This window comes from Erinaceus europaeus, chromosome X (assembly GCF_950295315.1).
Source record: "Erinaceus europaeus chromosome X, mEriEur2.1, whole genome shotgun sequence".
NCBI classification, from domain to species: domain Eukaryota; kingdom Metazoa; phylum Chordata; class Mammalia; order Eulipotyphla; family Erinaceidae; genus Erinaceus; species Erinaceus europaeus.
Window position 1 is genome coordinate 74,554,988 of NC_080185.1, and position 21,164 is coordinate 74,576,151.

The 21,164-nt window shown below is 39.7% G+C and overlaps 1 protein-coding gene across 8 annotated transcripts in view; it reads left to right on the top strand.

Annotated features, from left to right (window-relative positions):
- HDAC8 (histone deacetylase 8) overlaps positions 1-21,164 on the top strand; it is a 340,920-nt gene that overhangs the window by 235,090 nt on the left and 84,666 nt on the right. The window contains exon 7 of one of the 8 annotated variants that reach the window (XM_060182729.1): positions 8,355-8,704. The exons of 5 other annotated variants lie outside the window; for them this stretch is intronic. In XM_060182729.1, the coding sequence (XP_060038712.1) occupies positions 8,355-8,534 (180 nt within the window). In that variant the 3' untranslated portion in view covers positions 8,535-8,704. Of the gene's footprint in view, positions 1-8,354; positions 8,705-21,164 lie in introns of those variants that run through there. 2 more of the 8 variants (XM_060182725.1, XM_060182728.1) reach the window with 2 other exon arrangements.

Genomic DNA, 21,164 nt, shown 5'->3' on the forward strand with positions numbered 1-21,164 from the left:
CAGCCTCTCCAGAATTTGTTGCTGCTGTCCTTTTTGATGTATGCCCTTCTTATAGGAGTGAGGTGTATCTCAATATTGTCTTTATTTGCTTTTCTCTGATAATCAGAGACCTGGAGCAGGTTTTCATATGTTTGTTAGTCTTTTGGATCTCCTCTGGAGTGAATGTTCTGTTCATATCCTCTGCCCATTTATGGATGGGGTCGTTTGCTTTTTTGGTGCTAAGTTTGCTGAGCTCTTTGTATATTTTGGTGATTAGTCTCTTGTCTGATGTATGGCATGTAAAGATCTTCTCCCATTCTGTGAGGGGTCTCTTTGTTTGTGTGATAGTTTCTTTAGGGGTACAATTCTACACCATTCCCATCACCAATTTTGTGTCCCCATTCCCTCCATCAGAAACTGTAGTGATTCTACCAGGGTCACAGATATGGGTTGACTGTTTTTTCTATGTCTGTCTGTCTATCTATCTATCTTTTTTGCCCATTTTTTTCTATTGCCCTGCTTTCTCTTCCTAAGTCATACCTACACCTATTACTACTTCTGAATGTCTTTACTTTTTTCCTCTTCTCTCTCTGGGTCCTGATGGAGTTGGGTTTCAGAGCCCTCTGGTCATCTTCCCCTAACACTTCTCCCCTTCTTGGGGTCAAAGGAGAATTTTTTTAACAGTGGAGTAGCATCTGAATAACATTTTAAAGAGATAATGCTAACTATGGTATGGAGAGAAGATTGTATGTGAAAAAGAAAGGTTACAGAACAACAAGGGCAACAAAATGGAATAAATAAATATTTTTTAAAAAAAAGAAGAAGAAGGAGAAGGAGAAGAAAGAAAGGTTACAGAGGCAGCCTGGGAAGTGGTGCAGTGGGTAAAGTGATGGACTCAGGATCTTGAGGTCCCGAGTTTGATACCTGGTACCACATATTCCAGAGTGCTGCTCTGGTCTCTTTCTTTCCCTCACTCTACCTATCACATGTAAAATAAATAAAGTAATTTTTATTTTATTTTATTTATTGCCTCCAGGGTCATCGCTGGGGCTTGGTGCTGACACTATGAATCCACTGCTCCTGGAGGCCATTTTTTAATTGAATAGGGCAGAGAGAAATTGAGAAGGGGGGAGATAGAGAGGGAGGAAGAAAGACACCTGCAGACCTGCTTCACAGCTTGTGAAACATACCCCTTGCAGATAGAAAGCCAAGGGCTTGAACCCAGATACTTGTATGGGCCCTTGCACTTAGTACTATGTGTGCTTAACTGGATATGCTACCACCCAGCCCCCAAAAAAGTAAATCTTAAAAAAAATAGCATGAGAGGGGTACCCAATTGAGTGTATACGTTTACTGTGTTCAAGTCCCTGGTCCCCACCTGCAGGGGGAAAGCTTCATGAGTGTTGAAGCAGTGCTTCAGGTCTCTCTCTCTCTCTCTCTCTCTCTCTCTCTCTCTCTCTCTCCCTCTTTCCCCCTCCTTCCCTCCCTCCCTCTCTACATCCCTTCTCAATTTCTCTCTATCCTATCAAATATAAGAAAACTCAAATTTAAAAATATTTTTAAAAATCCAGAGAGGGTACAAAGAGTCTGTTGTCAAGATCAGTATTGTGGTCCAGGTGAGGATGTCTGAGGTCTGCATGAGGAAGGCAGCAGTGATAACAACGAGAGTAATGCACAAGATAGTTCCCTATTTAAAAAGATTTCTTTAGTTATTAACACAAGAGGGAGAGGGAGGGAGGGAGGGAGGGAGGGAGGGAGGGAGGGAGGGAGGGAGGGAAAGAGAGAGAAAGAGAGAGAGAGAGAATCACTCTGCTGTATGCAATACCAAGGGTCAACCTTAGGACTTAATACATTCAAGTACAGTATTCTATGTACTACACAAATTCCCAGATTTCCAAAAGCTATTTCTAAGGAAGCAGTAACAATATTTGCTGATCATTTGAACATGTAAGCTTTTTATACCTTAGAAGAATATGGCACAAAAGAAGTCAAGTTGTTAGGGGTAATTTTTGTAAAATAACTGAACCCCTGATTTCTTAACCATTGGCTTCATATTCTTTTCCCTGAAACCTATTCTACTTTTCATAATCTGCAGCAGTTCCCACTACCTTTATTTATGTCTCTTTCTATTTTGAACCCTTTGCCAGATCCAATCTGATCCCTTCCCGCACCTATGCTTGCCCTGGCCAATCTGTTCTGGGTTGCTGTGACTGTCTTCTGCCTGACCTCATTGCCTCCTTCCAGGCTTCCAGCAGGGAGCCTTTTCATGGCATCACTTCAGCTGCCTCTCTAGTAACTCTCCAGAAACTCACTCATTCAGATGCATAGCCAGGCTTTTGCAGCAGTGATTTTACAGCCTTTTCCTTAGCTAGCTTCCCCCAAGCCTTCCTATGTGCTGTTGTCTTCCACCTCTGAGCTTTTAGGCCAGTAACTGGATTGGCATAGGGAATTCTGTGTCTTCATCTTCCTTCTTGACTTGAACAGTCAGATGTTTCTCCTGAATGACCTCAGTCATGGGACTCTTATTTTAACAAATAAAAATTAACTACCTCATTTGGCCTAGTGCACTACTAACTACTGGTAATGAAAAAGCAGGAAGATGTGGCCCCTGCCCTCAAAGAGCTTACACTCTGATTCAGTGGATAATCAGATAAGTACAATGCATCATATTAAGTGCCACAAGGATTGTCAGTGTAGGGTACCAGAGGTATACATCGAAGATAGGAATGAATCCTGCTGATGGAAATAAGAAAGGCTTCACAAAGTAATTAACAGTTGAATTGATTAGAAGGCTACATAAAGGAGGTGGATGGTGGCACTCCAAGTAAAGTATACAAATTACAGTGTGCAAGGACCTGGATTCAAGCCTCTAGTTCCCATCTGCAGGGGGAAGCTTCATGAGCAGCGAAGCAGTGCTCAAGCCTGTCTCTGTCTCTGTCTTTCTCTCTCTCTCTGCCTCTTTCTCTCTCCTTATCTCCCTCTAAGTTTCATGAGCAGCGAAGCAGTGCTCAAGCCTCTCTCTCTCTCTCTCTCTCTCTCTCTCTCTCTCACTCTCTCTCTCGGCCTCTCTCTCTCTCTCTGCCTCTTTCTCTCTCCTTATCTCCCTCCTCCCTCTCAATTTCCCTATATCTCTATCCAAAACTAATTTTTAAAGAACAAGATCTGTATGCAGTTTTTTCATCGAAGAAAGGGAGTAATGGTATTCCTAGAAGATGAAACCTTTTGTTATATGATGATAATAGTAATAACCAGCATGCATTCATTTTTCAGGTACATGTACACTTGTGATCAGGTAGAAATTATTGGATTATTGTGTATATTTGATATGACTGATTATGAAGCACACTGCAATGCACATTAGAAAATGAAGCTAGAGGGAGATATTGGGTAAAGATTCTAAAGAAACAAGAGTTATGAGAGATTTTTTTTCCCCCAGTGGAAGTAATAGGATTAGCAGTGGCTCTATGGCAGCTACATTGAAGTTAGTAGACAGGTTAGAGAACACTGGTTGTGGTGACAGTGGCCCCATGGCAGAAAAAAGCATGAATCAAAGTTAGGGCAGAGGATGGTACAGAGAAAAGTCAAATGGACAGGGTTGGAGGTCTAGTTACACATGGGGTAATGGGAAAAAAAGAAATGACTGAATGATTTCTGACTTAGGATGCCATTAACTAAGAACAAACAGAAAAAGAGGAAAGGACTTCAGGCAGAAGAATAGGAGCTCATTTTAGGACAGCTGTGAATTTGAGTCACCAACATGCAAGGAGAGGTCCAGAAAGCAAATGGACAGACAAATGGTAGCCACTCACAACAGTTCAAAAAAAAATTGAAGAACTTGCAAGACAGATAGAAAAATTCACACAGAACATAGCATAGAGGTACAAAGCATTGGAAAATCAAAGCTTGTTGCTGCCATTTCCCTCTCTCCCCCCCATCTCTCCTTCCCTTCCCCTCTGTTTCTATCAAAAAATGAAAAAGAAATGAATGCACACAAGTCACATAATGATTTTAATGTAAAAATAAGAGGAAATTTTAAAAATAAGGTAAAAACAAAGAGTATTTACATATGTGTCACTTCTCTAATAGATGCACCTCTTCCTATTCATTCTGAGTGTTACACTGTAGTTTTGTACTTGTCTACCTTAAGAATCAAGGGTCCTCCTCAATATCATACTTAAGTCCTTGCAGTTCATATAAAACATGCTCTGACCTTGGTCACTTTGCTGATCTTATTTCCTACAAATCTAGCCACTAGTGAGCCAGTCTTCTTGCCCTTATCCAGCTTTTGTAGTTCCTTCTTTATCTGACAACTAACTCTAGACTCTAGCCTCTATCTAGTATCTGTAACTTTGTTAGGTAATGTGCCATCTGAAATGGAACTAGGTAGTCCCATGAGTTAGGAAAGATCTCAACAGGTTAGAAGAGTTAGGAGGTTGGCATCTCAGGCTTGGTGTCTCTGGCAACAATCATCAGTAACAAGTTAGTAGCAACGTAATGTGGCTTTGAAGCACTGGTAGCACTGATTTAATTGAGGTCAACAGAGGCAGTAGGACAGTAAGGAATCAAAGAGAAGAAATATCAAGAAATATGGGCCTAAGACCTTCCACCTTTTGCACCCCATAGTGACCTTGGATCCATGCTTCCAGAGGGATTAAAAAAAAAAAAACACAGGAAAACTTCTAATGGAGGGGATGGGATACAGAACTCTGCTGGTGGAAATTGTGTGGAATTGTGCCCCTCTTACCCTACAGTCTTGTCAATCATTATTAAATCAATAAGAAAATAAATGTATCTATTACAAAAAAGGAGAAAGAAAGAAGAGAGAGAGAGAGAGAGAGAGAGAGAGAAAGAAAGAAAGAAAGAAAGAAAGAAAGAAAGAAAGAAAGAAAGAAAGATGGACATAGTCCTTGAGGTTCCATGACTAGGAGAAATAGGGATCTTAAAGAGAATGGGTAGTGTTCTTTGTAGTCTTAGAAAGAGTTTAAAATAGCAATAGTTAATTATTTTTATAATCAAATTAGTTGAGAGATTGTTTTTCTATGAACTCTCTGAATTGCTCTCTGTTAGATTTTTTTAAAAATAGGAAGGAAGGAAGGGAGGGAGGGAGAGAGGGAGGGAGACCAGGTGAGTGGGTGGTGAGAGGGATAAGAAGAAACACAGTCACTGGGCCCTAGCAATAACCCTGGTGACAAAAAATAAAGAAAAATCCACCCATAACGTGCTAACATGCTGTATAATTCCATTATTTATTATCTCTATTATTTATCAACTGTGTGTCTTTGAATTCCAAGTTTCTTGAGGGCAGGTGGTTTTCTTTTATTCACTGATATATATATCAACTATCTACAACAGTACCTAGAGCATAAGTACTTAGTATATATTTACATGTGTAAGGTAAATGAATGACAGTTTAGGTTCCTGCATCATTCTCCCTTCTAAAATTTCTGTTTTCCATGAACCTTTTGTCCTCAGAGACCAATAGAAATGTGGGTAGAGAAAATGAAGGTAAATAAAAATAACTTAGTATCATTTAGGTGGCCTTATGTTTCTGGTATATTAAATCAAAGACATTCTTAACTGGACTGCTTCTTTTTTCTTAACTGACTGGTATTGGTTTCTTATTGCTTATCTTAAAATAATTGCCACAAACTTAGTGCTTTAAAGCAACACATATTTATTCTCTTACAGTTCTAGTGTCAGAAGTTATTCTCATGCAGTTTTGAAGGTCAGAAGTCTAAAATGGGTTACTGGACTATTCTCATTCCTTCTAGAAGTTCTAAGGAAGAATTTGTTTCTTTGCCTTTTCTAGCTCTTAGCTGCCTCCTGAATTCTTTGACTCATGACTCCTTTCATCATCTTCAAAGTATACTACTCTATCCTCTATTTCTATCACTACTTTAGTTCTCTGACCATCTTTTTTGCTTCACTGTTTTCCTTATGAGGGTGACTGTGTTGAAACTACCCGTGTAATCCAAGATAATCTCATCTTAAATCTTTAACTTTATCATATCTCTAAAGTCCCTTTTACCATATCCCTAGGTTCTGGGGATTAGGACACAGACATCTTCAGAGAGCATGCAGATGAAAGGCAGAGATTGCCAAGAGTTCATTGAGGCATGTAACTTAGCTTTGAAGCCACCAGACACCCTAGGGGCATATATAACAGAAAATGTTCGAAAGCATCTAATGGAACTTTCTGTGATAATAAAAAATGTTCTGTTTCTGTTTTATACAATACAGTAGCCACTATACACAGGTGACTATTGAACACTTCAAATATGGCTAGTGAGACATTAAAGGGTTTTTATTAATTAAAATCAGTAGCCACCTGTACTTGTTGATTATTATACTAGACAATACAGAACTAGAGCTGGGGGGAGGGACAGACTACCCAGGAAGATTTGTGTCTTACCCATAGCTTTTAGTAAAATCAAAAGCAAGCAATATAACTCCCTGAGATTTTGTGGTATCTGGTCGTGTGTGTGTGTGTGTGTGTGTGTGTGTGTGTGTGTGTGTGTGAAGAATTTAATAAGTAGGCCTAGGCCTACTTTCATGGGGAAATGCATCTTCACTGCTAGGCCTAATGGAAATCCCACAGAGCATTCTAACACGCATTACTTTTGTGAAATAAAATAACTTCTTATACAAGAAAACAACAGGAAAAAGAGAATAATCAAACCTATAACTGTTTTAGATATTGAAGCTGTCATATACAGAGCATAAAATGATATGTCAGATATGTTTAAAGAGTACAGAACAAATAACAAAAGACTAACAAAAATGACCTGCTAAGTTTGAAAAATAGAGTACTTGGAAATGAAAAATATAACTGAATAAAAAATGTCTGAAATTTTATGCAACAGTTCAAAAAAATTAAAGAACTTCTAAGACAGATATGACAAAAATTCACACAGAACATAGCATAGAGGTACAAAGCACTAGAAAATCAAAGCTTGTCCCTGCCATCTCTTTCTCTCATTCTCTCTCTCTCTCCCCATCCCACCTTTCCTTCCTCTCTGTTTCTATCAAAAAATGAAAAAGAAATGAATGCACACAAGTCACATAATTATTTTAATATAAAAATAAGAGGGAATTAAAAAAATAACAAGATAAAAACAAATAGTCAGCTATAAGAGAACCCCTATAGGACTACCAGCTGATTTCTCAACAGAAACTCTATTATAAAGTTCAGAAAGGATGGACAGGGGGCCAGGTGGTGGTGTACCTGGTTGAGTGCACATATTATAATACATAAGGACCCAGGTTGCAAGGGGAAAGCTTTGCAAGTGGGAAAGCAGGTCTGCTGGTATCTCTGTCTCTCTCCCTCTCTGTCTCCCCCTCCCCTCTCGACTTCTTACTGTCTCTATCCAATAAATAAAGGTATTTTTTTAAAAAAAGGTTCAAATGTTAAAACAAAAAGTACTGACAGGATATAGTCAAAGCTTTGAATATAGAAGACCTTCACCCATGAATACTCTAACAGTAAGATTATCACTCAGGTTTAGTAAAATGATAAAGAGCTTTTCACACAAGCAACAGTTAAAAGAATTCAGCACCACTAAACCATCTCTACAAGTAATACTAAAGAGACTCATATAAAAGGAAAATACAAAATTATCACACTTTTATGGGTACATAAAGAAGCAAGGCAACAGAACAAGTAAAGTTTAATGAAGACAGGCCTTTTGATTTGGACTTCAGAACTGAGGTTATCAAAAGGGATTGCAGGGAATAATCAGCTGCAAGGGTGGAAGGACTCCAACTGATTTTGGTGAAAGGATATTGATACTTTGCAGGAGGCATAATAACATTCTGAGAAAGTGTGAAATTGGACTTCTAAAACATGCATACCCTTGTAAACCAAGGTTATCTCAAAAACAAATATATATAGATATATAGAAACATGTTGTGTGTGTGTATATTATGAACTATCCCCAGAAATTCTATTTTTATTTTTATTTTTCCACCAAGGTTATTGCCGGGGCTTGGGGCTCGGTGCCAGCACTATGAATCCACCACTCCTGATGGCCATTTTTCTATTTTTCCCTCTTTCTTGATTTATGTGACAGGACAGAGAGAAATTGAGAGGGGAGGGGAGACAGAAAGACACTTTCAGACCTACTTCACCACTCATGAAGCGTACCCCCTACAGGTGGGTCCTTGTACATGGTAATGTGTGTGCTTAACTGGGTATGCCACAGCCTGGCCCCCAACACAAATATATTTTTTTAAAAAGATAGAAAAGGTGATCTGGGAAGTGGATATATGTTGGTATTCTTCGTGTTGGTTTGGCCCCCTTCCCCCTACCTCTGAGAGAAGTGGTTTGGTCCTTGCTAGTTTCACGCCCCTCTTTCTCCCCGCCCCAGTATGCTAAGGACGCCCAGAGTCCCAGGAGCAGCAGCGGAGAAAGAATGATGGGGGAAGCACATGGTGTGGTGATTTTCCCGTTCGTGAATAAAGATTTACAGCTTCCCAGCCCAGCCATGTGTCCACGAGTCTCTGTCTCTGTCTACCGCCGCGACGCTAGCCCGGCCTGCTGGAGCCCCAAATTTTAACAACAAATGGCGCCCAACATGGGATTTGGATTCTTAAACCTTAGGTCCCTAGTTCAATCCCCACCACCACATATGCCAAACTGATACTGTAGTGTTCTCTCTCTCTCCCCCTCTCTCACTAATAAGTTAATCTTAAATATATATATATATATGTATATATAACTTAAAAACTAAATAAAATAAATGACAATCCACAAAATGGAGCACTCATATAACTGACACTGCATTAATATTTGAAATATTCAGACTTCATATACTGATACATAGAAGAAGAAAAATGTGAAGAAATATATGAATAAACCTTTCACCTAAGAAACTGAATGCCACATTAGTGGAGACTTGCGGAGGCAAGGCTATGGAGTACCCGTAGCTACATTTTGCTCTCCCTGATCAACTAGGCATAGCAAAGAGGATCACCGGAGAATGCAAAAAGATAGGACAAGGATTACTTCAGAAACCCTCCAAGCCAGGGGTGAGTGCAAAAATGTGTGGCTCATGGACAGAGAGGGGCTTGAGAGATTCCTGGGACTAAAAACCTACTCAGGAGTGACTGGTACCAATCCATCAGTTTGCGGTTTGATGCACCACCTCCAGTCTGAGTTTTATGAACAAAAAGACTTCTGAAGGGAGGAGAAGATCACCTAAACCTCACCAGTTTACAACTGTGGGTCTCCATTACTATTGCCCCTCAAGGGCTGGAATAGCAGCAGGGAATCCTTATACTGACATGGGAAGGTGGGGCAGAGAACTGGCCAGGTGACTCAGGAGGAAATCTACACTTCCGGGACTGGATGGTGGCATACCTGGTTGAGTGCACATGTTGCAATGCACAAGGACCTGGGTTCGAGCCCCTGGTTCCCACCTGCAGGGGGAAAGCATTGCAAGTGGTAAAGGAGTGTTGTAAGTGTCTCTCTGTCTTTTTTTCCTTTCTACTACCCCCTCCCCTCTCAATTTCTGGCTGTCTCTATCCAATAAGTAAATAAAAATAATGTGTGTGTGTGTGTGTGTCTTTTTAAAAAAAGAAAGAAAAATCTGCATTCCCAGTGGTCCAGGGTGTGCCTATATAGCAGGAACCTTTTCACATTGTTCTCCTGATAAATTAGGGAATAGGGTGAATAATTCCCTCAGTAATTGGTATTTATGCAGAAACACAGGGCCACAGAGCACTGCTTGACTCAGCTCTGGTTGATGGTCAAATAGGGATTGGGCCAGACTTTGGGAATGGAGTCTCTTTGCATAACCACTGTGCTATCTATCCCCCATCCTGTTTTATCTCTTGGTCATGAGTGAGTGATTAAGCTAAAAAATCCACTTACAGTAAAAAGCCCTCAGGCTTCTATAGCCTGCAGAGAAGATAAATAACATAAAGAGATGTAACAACCATTGTGCCTTCCCACAGGGATTGAGCTAACATTGAAACAAGTCTTAATTTTTGCAACTGTGAACTCCTAAGTACCTTACATAGACACAAGTCAATCCAGGCAAGTGTGGTTAGTGGATTTAAAAGTAGGGACAGAGGGACCTCATAACACACCAAATATAATGGTTAAACCCAGAAGAAACATTAGAAAAATGAAGCAGGACAAAAATCCCAGATAAAAGCCCCCCAAAGGCAGAAGCACATAAAAATGAGGACAACATGCAGACACTAATTGATGAAATAGTTACAGGAGTGAGGAAAGCTTTTGAAAGTAATTATCATCAGAAATGAGGAAACAACAAGTGAGACTTTGAAATAACACACTAATTATCTTGAGGTAGTTAGAGAGTTGAAAGCTTAAATAGCTGAGCTAAGAGCACTACCTGAACAAGTTAATACAGTATCAGAACAGAGTAACAAAATTGTTGAGGAAGGAGATGTGGCCATGGAATAATTGGGACCAAATCACCTCTCCTCCCAAAACAACAAATAAATACAACAAGAGGCCCAACTGAAGTCATAATCTACAGCTCAAAGTTCTGCAGCCTCAGGTGGGTGCTCGTTTGCAGTTAGAGCAAAAAGGAGCACAGGTGTGGGTTGAAGAACAGCAGAGTCAAATCAGAGCTCTGGGCAGCACAAGCACTGAGCTGCACCATTTTGGCATTTCACTTTAAGTGCAGCAAGCAAGTAACATTGTTCCTAGTGCTGGAAGAAAAGAGACAGGGGCTTAAAACCTCTCAGTCTTTGACTCAGGGGAGCTTTAGCCTTCTGAATTTAAGGCAAGGACACAACATAAAACAGAGCATTTGTGACCACAAGACAGCCCAAAGCGACCACACCCCACCCCATCCCACCTGCCGCAGATCATACAAACAAGAGAAACCAGGAGATAACAGCACCACCTGCTGTCCATCAATAACAAGCACAAAAAATGCACAAGCAGAGAAACAGAACTAAACAGTCAACTATGCCGTATCAGCCAGACAGAAATGAAACAAAGGAAATCCAAGGAATTACAGAGACTCTCGGAGACAGACTACACAGAGCTCATTATGAGAACTCTCCAAGAAATTAAGCAATAATTAAAAGAGCATGTTACTATGGAATTAAAACACATGAGAGAGGAACTTATAACAGAGATCACTAAGAATTTCCCAATCTTGAAAAAAGAACTTCAGTCAGAACTCCAGCAAATAAAAGACACCCTAACTGCAATCCATGCCCAGGTAGAAGGCTTAGGAAGTAGATCCGCACACTCAGAAGAAATAATCTCCACTCCAGAAGATATGGCCAGCCCACTCTTTCAATTCAAAGATGACAGAGAGGAGTGACTCAGAAAGACTGAAGCAACTCTGTGAAATTGCAGGCTCCCATCAAAAGATCAAATATAAGAGTGATAGGTATATCTAAAGAGGAGGACAAGGCCACAGCCCAGAGTCCATTTTCAGAGCAATTTTAGCTGATAACTTCCCTCACTTAGGAAGCCATCAGAATATTCTTATTCAAGAGGCAGAATGATCACTCAGATTTATAAATACAAAAAGACCAATGCCAAGGCACATTATTGTAAAACTATCAAAAGTCAACAACAAGGAACAAAATTTGCTGGCTACTAAGGAAAGAAAAGAAGTTACATACAAAGGCAGAGGTATAAGACTTTCATTAGATTTCTCTTTATAAACTCTAGAGGCAAGGAGAGATTGAAATGACATATTCAAAGTTCTAAAGGAGAGGGAATTCCAGCCATGAATCTTGTATCCTGAAAAATTATCCTTCAAATATGAGGGAGAAATAAAGGTTTTATAAAATATTCAAGAACTAAAGGAATTCACCACAATTAACCCCACCTTACAAGAACTGCTGAACTGAGTCCCGCAAGAAAGGAAGAAGCAAAGGAATACATGTTACAAACACCAAGTTGCAGATGCTACCAAGATATCAACCTGACTCGCCTGGACAGACAACCTCACCAATGTACTCTGAAACCTCACCTCTCCATAGCCCTGCCCCACTAAGGAAAGAAAGAAACAGGCTAGGAGTATTGATCAACCTGTCAACGCCCACATCCATTGGAGAAGCAATTACAGAAACCAGACCTTCCACCTTTTGCATCCCATAATGACCCTAGATCCATGCTCCCAGAGAGATAAAGGATAGGAAAGCTTCCAATGGAGATGGGATATGGAACTCTGGTGGTGGGAAATGTGTGGAATTTCACCCCTCATTCTATGGTTCTGTTGATATTTTCTATTTTTTATTTTACAAGTAAATTAAATTTTTAAAAGAAAGGAATAGAGGCAGGGCCATAGAAAAAATTGCCAAATATATATAACAAGAGATAGATAGCTATAGAAATAATAGTTAAGTTATATCTGTAACCTTGGGACAACTGCTGTAGTTTCCAATGGAGGGAATGGTAACACAAAATTTTGGTGATGGGAATGGTGTGGAATTATATCCATGTTATCTCATAATTTTGTAAATCAATAATAAATCATTAATAAAAAACAAAACCAAAATAGTTGAACTACAGAAAACAACAGAGGAGGAGAGAGAGAATAGAATAACTGAGGCAGAAAACTGAATTAACACAATCAACGATGAATTGGAGAAAACTAAGAAAGAAGTAAGAAAACTAAAAGAGAGGTTAAGAAATACTGAAAACAACAACAGAGACATATGGGATGACTTCAAAAGAAATAATATATGCATTATAGGCCTACAAGAGGAAGAAAGAGAGGGAGGGGAAGAAAGCATTCTACAGGACATAATAGATGAGAACCTCCCTAGTATAGACAACATAAAAGACATAAAGTTTCAAGAAGCTCAGAGGGTTCCAAATAGAACCCAGAGCTAAAGACACCAAAACACATCATATTTATAATGAAAAGGAATCAGGATAAAGAAAGGATTGTGAAGGCTGTAAGAGAAAAGCAGAATCACTTACACAGGAAAACCCATAAAATTAGCATCAAATTTCTCCACAAAAACTCTAAAAGCTACAAGAGAATGACAAGTTATACATCAAGTGCTGAATGAGAAAGACTTTCAACCAGGACTGTTATATCCTACTGGACTGTCATTCAGACTAGATGGAGGCATAAAAACCTTCTCAGACAAGTAACAGTTGAATGACTCAACTGTCACCATGTCTGCCCTGCAGGAAGTTCTGAAAGCTCTCCTATAAACAATCAGATCACCATAAACATACCAGATATCAGAACACTCTAAAAATTTAGAATAATGATACTAAAATAGCTTAAATCTGTAATATCAGCAAATTTCAATGGCCTGAATTCTCCTATTAAAAGGCACAGAGTAGGAATATGGATCAGAAAACACAATACAACCATATGTTGTCTTTAGGAATCCCACCTAAGTCAACAAAACAAACACAAACTCATAGTGAAAGGATAGAAAACTATCGTACAAGCTAATGGACCACAAAAACGGGCAGGAACAGCTATTCTCATATCTCACATAATAGACTTTAAGATAAATAAAATAAAAATATAGGGATGGGCATTACTTAATGCTCAGAGGATCAATCAAGAGGACTTAACAATTATTAACACCTATGCACCCAGTGAGAGGTCATCTAGATACAATGAACATCAACTGAAAGAGCTACAGCAATATATTAACAGCAACACAGTAATAGTAGAGGAGTTCAATACCCCACTCTCAATTTGACAGATCATCTAGGCAGAAAATTAATAAAGAAACAAAGGAGTTAAATGAAGAGATACATAAACTATTGGACCTTTTCAGAGTCATTCACCCTAAGAAATTGGAATACACATTCTATTCAAGTCCACATGGATCCTTCTCAAGGATAGACCATATGTGAGGCCACAAAGACAGCATCAGCAATTCAAGAGCATTGAAATCCCCTCAAGCATGTTCTCAGACCACAGTGGAATTAAATTAACACTTAACAATAAACAAAAAATTATTAAAAGTCCCAAAATGTGGAAACTCAACAGTATACTACTTAACAACTACTGGGCTAAAGAGGAAATTAAGGAAGAAAATAAAATGTTTTGAGAATTCAATGAAAATGAAGACATGAGCTATCAAAGTATTTGGGACACAGTTAAGGCAGTACTGAGGGAAGTTCATAGCCATACAAGCACACATTGGGAAACAAGAGAAAGCTCAAATAAACAACCAGACTACACACCTTTAAGACTTACAAGAAGAGGAACAAAGAAACCCTAAATCAACCGGAAGGACTGAAATAACTAAAATTAGATCAGAAATAAATAGCATTGAAAATAAGAGAACCATACAAAAGATCAACGAAGTTAAATGTTAGTTCTTCAAAAGAGTAAACAAAATTGACCAACCCTTAGCCAGACTAAAAAAAAAGGGGGGGGAAGACTCAAATAAAATTTTAAATGAAAGAGGAGATATCACAACAGACACCACAGAAATCCAACGTGTCATGAACAACTATATGCCACCAAGCTAGAGAACCTAGAAGAAACGGATGAGTTCCTAGATACCTACAAACTTCCATCTAGTGTAGCAGAGCCAAGGACTGTAAAGGGGAGGGGAGGGGTGGGGAGGGGAGAGAGGACCTGCGGAACCCAGAGCATGATGGTAGAAGATGCTGTAGGTTGGTGGTTAGAGCAGTGTGCAGATACCTGTAATAGAGAGATTAGAAACTGTTCTCATGTGACAGTAACTGTCTTGTAAATAATACAAAACAAAATAATAACCAAGAGCACTATAACAAAAGTTTATAGTAGCATGCCAGACATTAATCAGTAGTGGTTTATGTCTACTATGATAGACTTGCATAGTAAAAAGCCAGGCAGTGATGCAAATGAATGAACCACTGCTATGGATCACAATGGGAATGGTTCCCAGACACTGTTTTGAACAAAAACAAACTGTGGGGAAAATTTGGTGTGGTACCAATATTTACAGTTCAAAACCAAGCAAAAACTAATGAGTATTATCTAGGGATTCTCTCGTGTGTGTGTGTGTGTGTGTGTGTGTGTTTGTGTGTGTTTGTGTGTGTATCCAAGAGTGACTTTTCAACAGCCATGCTTCTAGGTACCTCTAGGAGAAAGGCATCATAGTAGACTGGGAGCTTCACTGCAAACCAGATGATATGCACAGGACTTTAGTCTTATGTTTTACAGCAAATTATTTTTCACATAAATGTTACACACATTAATTATTAACATTAGCTTTTCATATCTAAAAATTACATTATTTCTTAAAATGAAGAATGGGAAAGAATTCTCCCCCAAAACCTTCAGGCTAGGACCTGCAGAAAAAAATCTCTTTCAAGGAGATGAATCTGTCAACAGCAGTCATTTGGTCTTTAGAGGAACAGCCTCCACTCCATCACCCACCCACCCCCCATTTCCTCCACTCTACCCCATCCATCCGGCTCATCCTATTGGTCCTGGGTCCAAGGGCTGTCTGCAAATGGCAGTATGGATGTTCCTCAGCTAGGGCAAGGTTATAGTAATAAATGGTATTGTTATGGTTGAGGTATGCTAAGTCACTGGGCCTGCCAACATCGTCATAGGTTAGTAATTCAAATAGCCATGAGAGAAACAGAGGGTTTGTCATAGTGCGTATATTTGGGATTTCCAGGGGAGATGGGGGGCAGAAAATAGAATTCTCTTCAAGATTTAACCAGGACACCCTTTAACATGACTTCCAGCCTGAGTACCCAAGGATTTCAATTGTAAGTCCACTTGAGGGAAAACTGCATATTTACACTCATAATAATTGTGGCCCTGCCTGTTGATGAGAGCTGTTTAAAGAACAGAGTTAGCTCTTTAGTAAAATGGAAAAACAAATCCATGTGCATCTACAAATGGCTGTTCTTGAATAGGAAACTCCCATTTACACAATTAGCTTTAAGAGTATAAATAGAAGCAGAAGCAAAACTGTCCCCAAGCCTCTGCAGCCTGTCCTCCCCCCTCTACGCTGCCTTTAATTACAGCAGTTCCTGTGTTACTTATTGCCTTCCTTTGGCTCCCTTTCTCAAAAGCATGTGGTAAGGGACAGCTGGCTTTGTAAGATCTTCCCTATATATTTCCTACATATTTCCCTATCTATCCTCTACACTTCCCTTCTGTTTTGTCAAAACCACTACCTTTTTCAGAAGAGACTCGTGTGACCAAAGGAACGATGTTCTTTGGACTATGTACTAAGGGATTAAATTAAAGAGATAGCTGTCTGTTCACCTAACTAAAATGAAAGCATTTGTGCCAGCTGCTTCTCACTTTTGTTCCTTTCTACTGTCTTCCTTCCACTCTTCCAGCTGAGCTGAAAACTGCTCCAAGCTCCTGAGAAGTTTCAAGGAGCACACTGGGACCGAGGTAACCTAACTCCCTCCTGTCATAACTTCCCTTGAACAAAAGATGTTTACACCTCTGCTGAGGAACTGGAAAGGAAACATGTATAAGCCACTTTTTCAACACTTCCAAGACAATCACCTTTTCCTTCTTTGAAATCTTCTAGGCTTACTTAAAGCGTACTTTTGCTCTTAGAACACCCCCTTCAAACTATAGGTTTTTAATTTGCTTTTTCTCGACTGCCCTTTTTTTTTGAGGTGCTGTTTTTCTAAAGGAAAGGGAGACTGTGTTACTCTGGGTGTATCTCTTTTTTAGTCACTGCTAGTGAGACTGTGAAGGATCAGCAGTGATTGCCAATGGAGTATAGTCCAGTAGCCAAATATCACATGATCCCCCCCACACACACACACCTTTCCATCTTAGGGTGAAAATAATCAGAGACTAAAGGAGGAGGGTATTTATGTAAAAAATTAAAAGAATCAGATCAAATACTGACTTACAGACAAAGCAGATTCTCAGCTGGCAGAGGAATTCTTAAACCTGACTGTATTGAAAGCATGAGCAAAATGCTAACTGGAATGCAAAGAGAACTCTGGCCTTAATCTCCATTCCTGTCAGTCTACAGAGGGGTCTCAGAGCAGTACTATTCCTGGAAGGTGAAGTGTTTACCTACATTCACCCCCCGCAGTGTGAGAAATCCAGGACCTTCAAGACTGTGCCAGCACCCTAGCTCTTATTTCTACAATCCAGTTTCTTTGGTGAAGTACATGTCCTCCCTGTGAAAGTGCCTCTCTGAAAGCGATTTATAAACTGTAAGGTACTAAGAGATGTCAGGTGGCCCTGTCACTCATGCAGTTCTGTTATGTGCTGCACTCCTTCAGTTGTCTTTTCTCATTATTGGACAGAAACCACATAGTTTTGTGGTGTGAGGTCAAGCCCTGCATATAATCAGTCATGGGCAAGTCCCAAGGCATATAAGCACTTATAAATCGGCCTCAATCCTAAATTTCCCAGTCTACACATGGAGAATATTTCCCTGTCAGAAAAGTCACAAAGGCATCATATGATGATCAAACAATGACCTAAGCAATGCTTTCTGTAAGTATATAGCTTTCAACTGTTTGAAACAGAAACTCGGTTTCAACATACTGTTGTTATACATTAAAAAATCTAAAAAAAAAAAAAACACTTGTATTTATATGTAGCCTTTGACTTCAGTGTCAAATATCTGATGACTCTTTTTACAACTTTTCTGAAATAAGAAAAAGGTGGTTGTGATGTAGCAATGTAGCCAATGATACTTCTTCCCAAAGTGACTAAGATAAAAAAAAAAAAAGTCCCTATCCACTTTTTGGCCTGGGCCATCCATGAGCTTTATGAAAAGGCCCCCCATGTCTGGCTAACATCTCACCCAGACTCCACATTTAATAAACAATGGAACTTGAGTTGTTTTCTTTTTTCTATTAAAATAAAATGTTTTCTCCAAAGTCTCAGGTTCAATCCCCCACACTACCATCAGCCATAGCTGAGCAGTGCTCTGGTCAAATATATAAGTATATAAATAAATCTTTTTAAATTTTATCATTACAGTCACCTATTGCTTATTTTGTGTGTGTGCTTAACAGCACTTTCCAGAACACAAGTGATCTCTACAGAGAAACAAGGGTGGCTCTACTTCCAGGGACTGGGAGAAAAATGTTGCATATCCTTCCCTACTCATCTTTCTTTTCCCATAACCCATCCAACTAACAGGTGCCAGGAGGGAAGATATGTTAGCAAATGGTAGTTTCCAGACCCAAAGAAGCTTTCACAAAATGGGAGACAGAACCAGGCAGGTCATAAAAACCCTTCAGCTGAGGCCTGTAGCGAGAACTATCTAATTACACAGGATTAGAAACGGTTTAACTTGTAGAGAATATGCTGCATGTGAAATAAAATTACAAGACACCTCTGGCACCCTGTAACAGCACAAAAGGGCTGCCTCAGTCTATCAATAACACCCGTTTTTCTCAAGAAACATGTTTGATATATTTGGATTTAATGTGGTGGCCTCAGTGAAGTAACTTTTCACCCATTGTTCTGGCCTGCCTTTTCTTTCTTCACTGTGCAATTCCATTTGTGTCAGTCTTATCCTTCTCTTACTTATTCCTCCACAAGCTAGCAGAGCTTGAAGATTCTGCTGAGAAACTTTGCTTGTCTCGGGACTCCTGATTATTTTACTGTGCAAATAGTGCTAACAATGATTTGAAAGCAAGACTAATCTTCGTTCCAGCTATATTCTGCAGTTTTAGCTTTGTCCTTCTACCTAATTTGTTAAACTACCAACACTGAATAAGAACTCCCTAAATCATCAGTGAGTCACAAAACAAACTGATATTCAAAAGCTAGAGAACTATCTCAAGCACTCTTAACTAAAAGGCTCAGGGAATCTGCTATCTGTCTAGTGGTTTTTAGCTAACATCGGAGTAATTAACCATCATGTGCTTTTGTTCGTCCCCTACAAAATAAGTCTTTGTTGATTGTTGAAGGTCTTATAAGATAGGCTTGTTTCCAATGAAAGTAAAGCTTTCAAATCCATTTTCAAACTTTAAAATGAGTTTCTTCCTACACATTTCTTGTCAGAACAGAAAAAAGGGTCTTACTCCCCCATACCTAGAGAAAAGGCAGCAGGATTTTGCAATTGGCTATAACTAAAAGTCAAACTACAAATTTTTTTTTCGCGCCTCGCGCCATGTGCGCTTAACCTGCTGCACTAACACCCGCCCTCCCCCCACTAACAATGTTTTTTTTTTTATTTAAGAAAGGATTAATTAACAAAACCATAGGGTAGGAGGGGTACAACTCCACACATTTCCCACCGCCCAATCTCCATATCCCACCCCCTCCCCCGATAGCTTTCCCATTCTCTATCCCTCTGGGAGCATGGACCCAGGGTCATTGAGGGTTGCAGAAGGTAGAAGGTCTGGCTTCTGTAATTGCTTCCTCGCTGAACACGGGCGTTGACTGGTCGGTCCATACTCCCAGTCTGCCTCTCTCTTTCCCTAGTAGGATGGGTCTCTGGGGAAGCTGAGCTCCAGGACACATTGGTGGTGTCTTCAATCCAGGGAAGTCTGGCCGGCATCCTGATGACACCTGGAACCTGGTGACTGAAAAGAGAGTTAACATACAAAGCCAAACAAATTGTTGAGCAATCATGGACCCAAAGCTTGGAAAAGTGGAGAGGAAGTATTAGGGAGGTACTCACTGCAAACTCTAGTATACTTCTGCTTTCTTACTTTGGTGCCATACTCCAAACTCAGTCATTTTCTGCTTTGCCTTTCTACTTCTTTTTTTTTTTTTTTACATGCATAACATTCCCCAGATTCCCATTTAGCAATACAACCCCCACTATTTCATTCATCATTTTTCATGGACCTGTATTCTCCCCACCCACCCACCCACCCCAGAGTCTTTTACTTTGGTGTAATACTCCAATTCCATTTCAGGTTCGACTTGTGTTTTCTTTTCTAATCTTGTTTTTCAACTTCGGCCTGAGAGTGAGATCATCCCATATTCATCCTTCTGTTTCTGACTTATTTCACTCAACATGATTTTTTCAAGGTCCATCCAAGATCGGCTGAAAACAGTGAAGTCACCATTTTTTACAGCTGAGTAGTATTCCATTGTGTATATATACCACAACTTGCTCAGCCACTCATCTGTTGTTGGACACCTGGGTTGCTTCCAGGTTTTGGCTATTACAAATTGTGCTGCCAAGAACATATGTGTACACAGATCTTTTTGGATGGATGTGTTAGGTTCCTTAGGATATATCCCCAGGAGGGGAATTGCAGGGTCATAGGGTAGGTCCATTTCTAGCCTTCTTAGAGTTCTCCAGACTGTTCTCCACAGAGGTTGGACCAATTGACATTCCCACCAGCAGTGCAGGAGGGTTCCTTTGACCCCACATCCTCTCCAGCATTTGCTGCTGTTACCTTTTCTGATGTGTGACATTCTCACAGGAGTGAAGTGATATCTCATTGTTGTCTTGATTTGCATTTCTCTGACAATCAGAGACTTGGAGCATTTTTTCATGTGTTTCTCGGCCTTTTGGATCTCTTCTGTGGTGAATATTCTGTCCAATTCCTCCCCCCATTTTTGGATGGGGTTATTTGTTGTCTTGTTGTTGAGTCTGGTAAGCTCTTTATATATGTTGGTTATTAAACTCTTATCTGATATATGGCATGTAAAGATCTTCTCCCATTCTGTGAGGGGTCTCTTGATTTGGATAGTGGTTTCTTTTTCTGTGAAGAAGCTTTTTAATTTGATGTAGTCCCATAGGTTTATACTTGCCTTAGTCTTCCTTGTAATTGGATTCGTTTCATTGAAAATGTCTTTAAAATTTATGCGGAAAAAAGTTCTTCCAATATTTTCCTCTAAGTATCTGATAGTTTCTGGTCTAACATCCAAGTCCTTGATCCACTTGGAATTTACTTTTGTATTTGGTGAAATACAGTGATTCAGCTTCATTCTTCTGCATGTTTCAAACCATTGTTTCCAACACCATTTGTTGAAGAGACTCTGCTTTCCCCATGTAATAGTCTGGGCCCCTTTGTCAAAGATTAGATGTCCATAGGTGTGGGGCCTCATTTCTGGGCTCTCAATTCTATTCCACTGGTCAGTGTGTCTGTTCATGTTCCAGTACCAAGCAGTTTTGATGACAATGGCCCTATAATATAGTTTGAGATCTGGCAGTGTGATGCCTCCAGTTCTGTTCTTTTTTTCTCAAGATTGTTTTGGCAATTCTAGGTCTTTTCTGGTTCCAGATAAACATTTGTAGCATTTGTTCTATTCTCCTAAAAAATGTGCTTGGGATCTTGATGGGGATAGCATTAAATTTGTAGA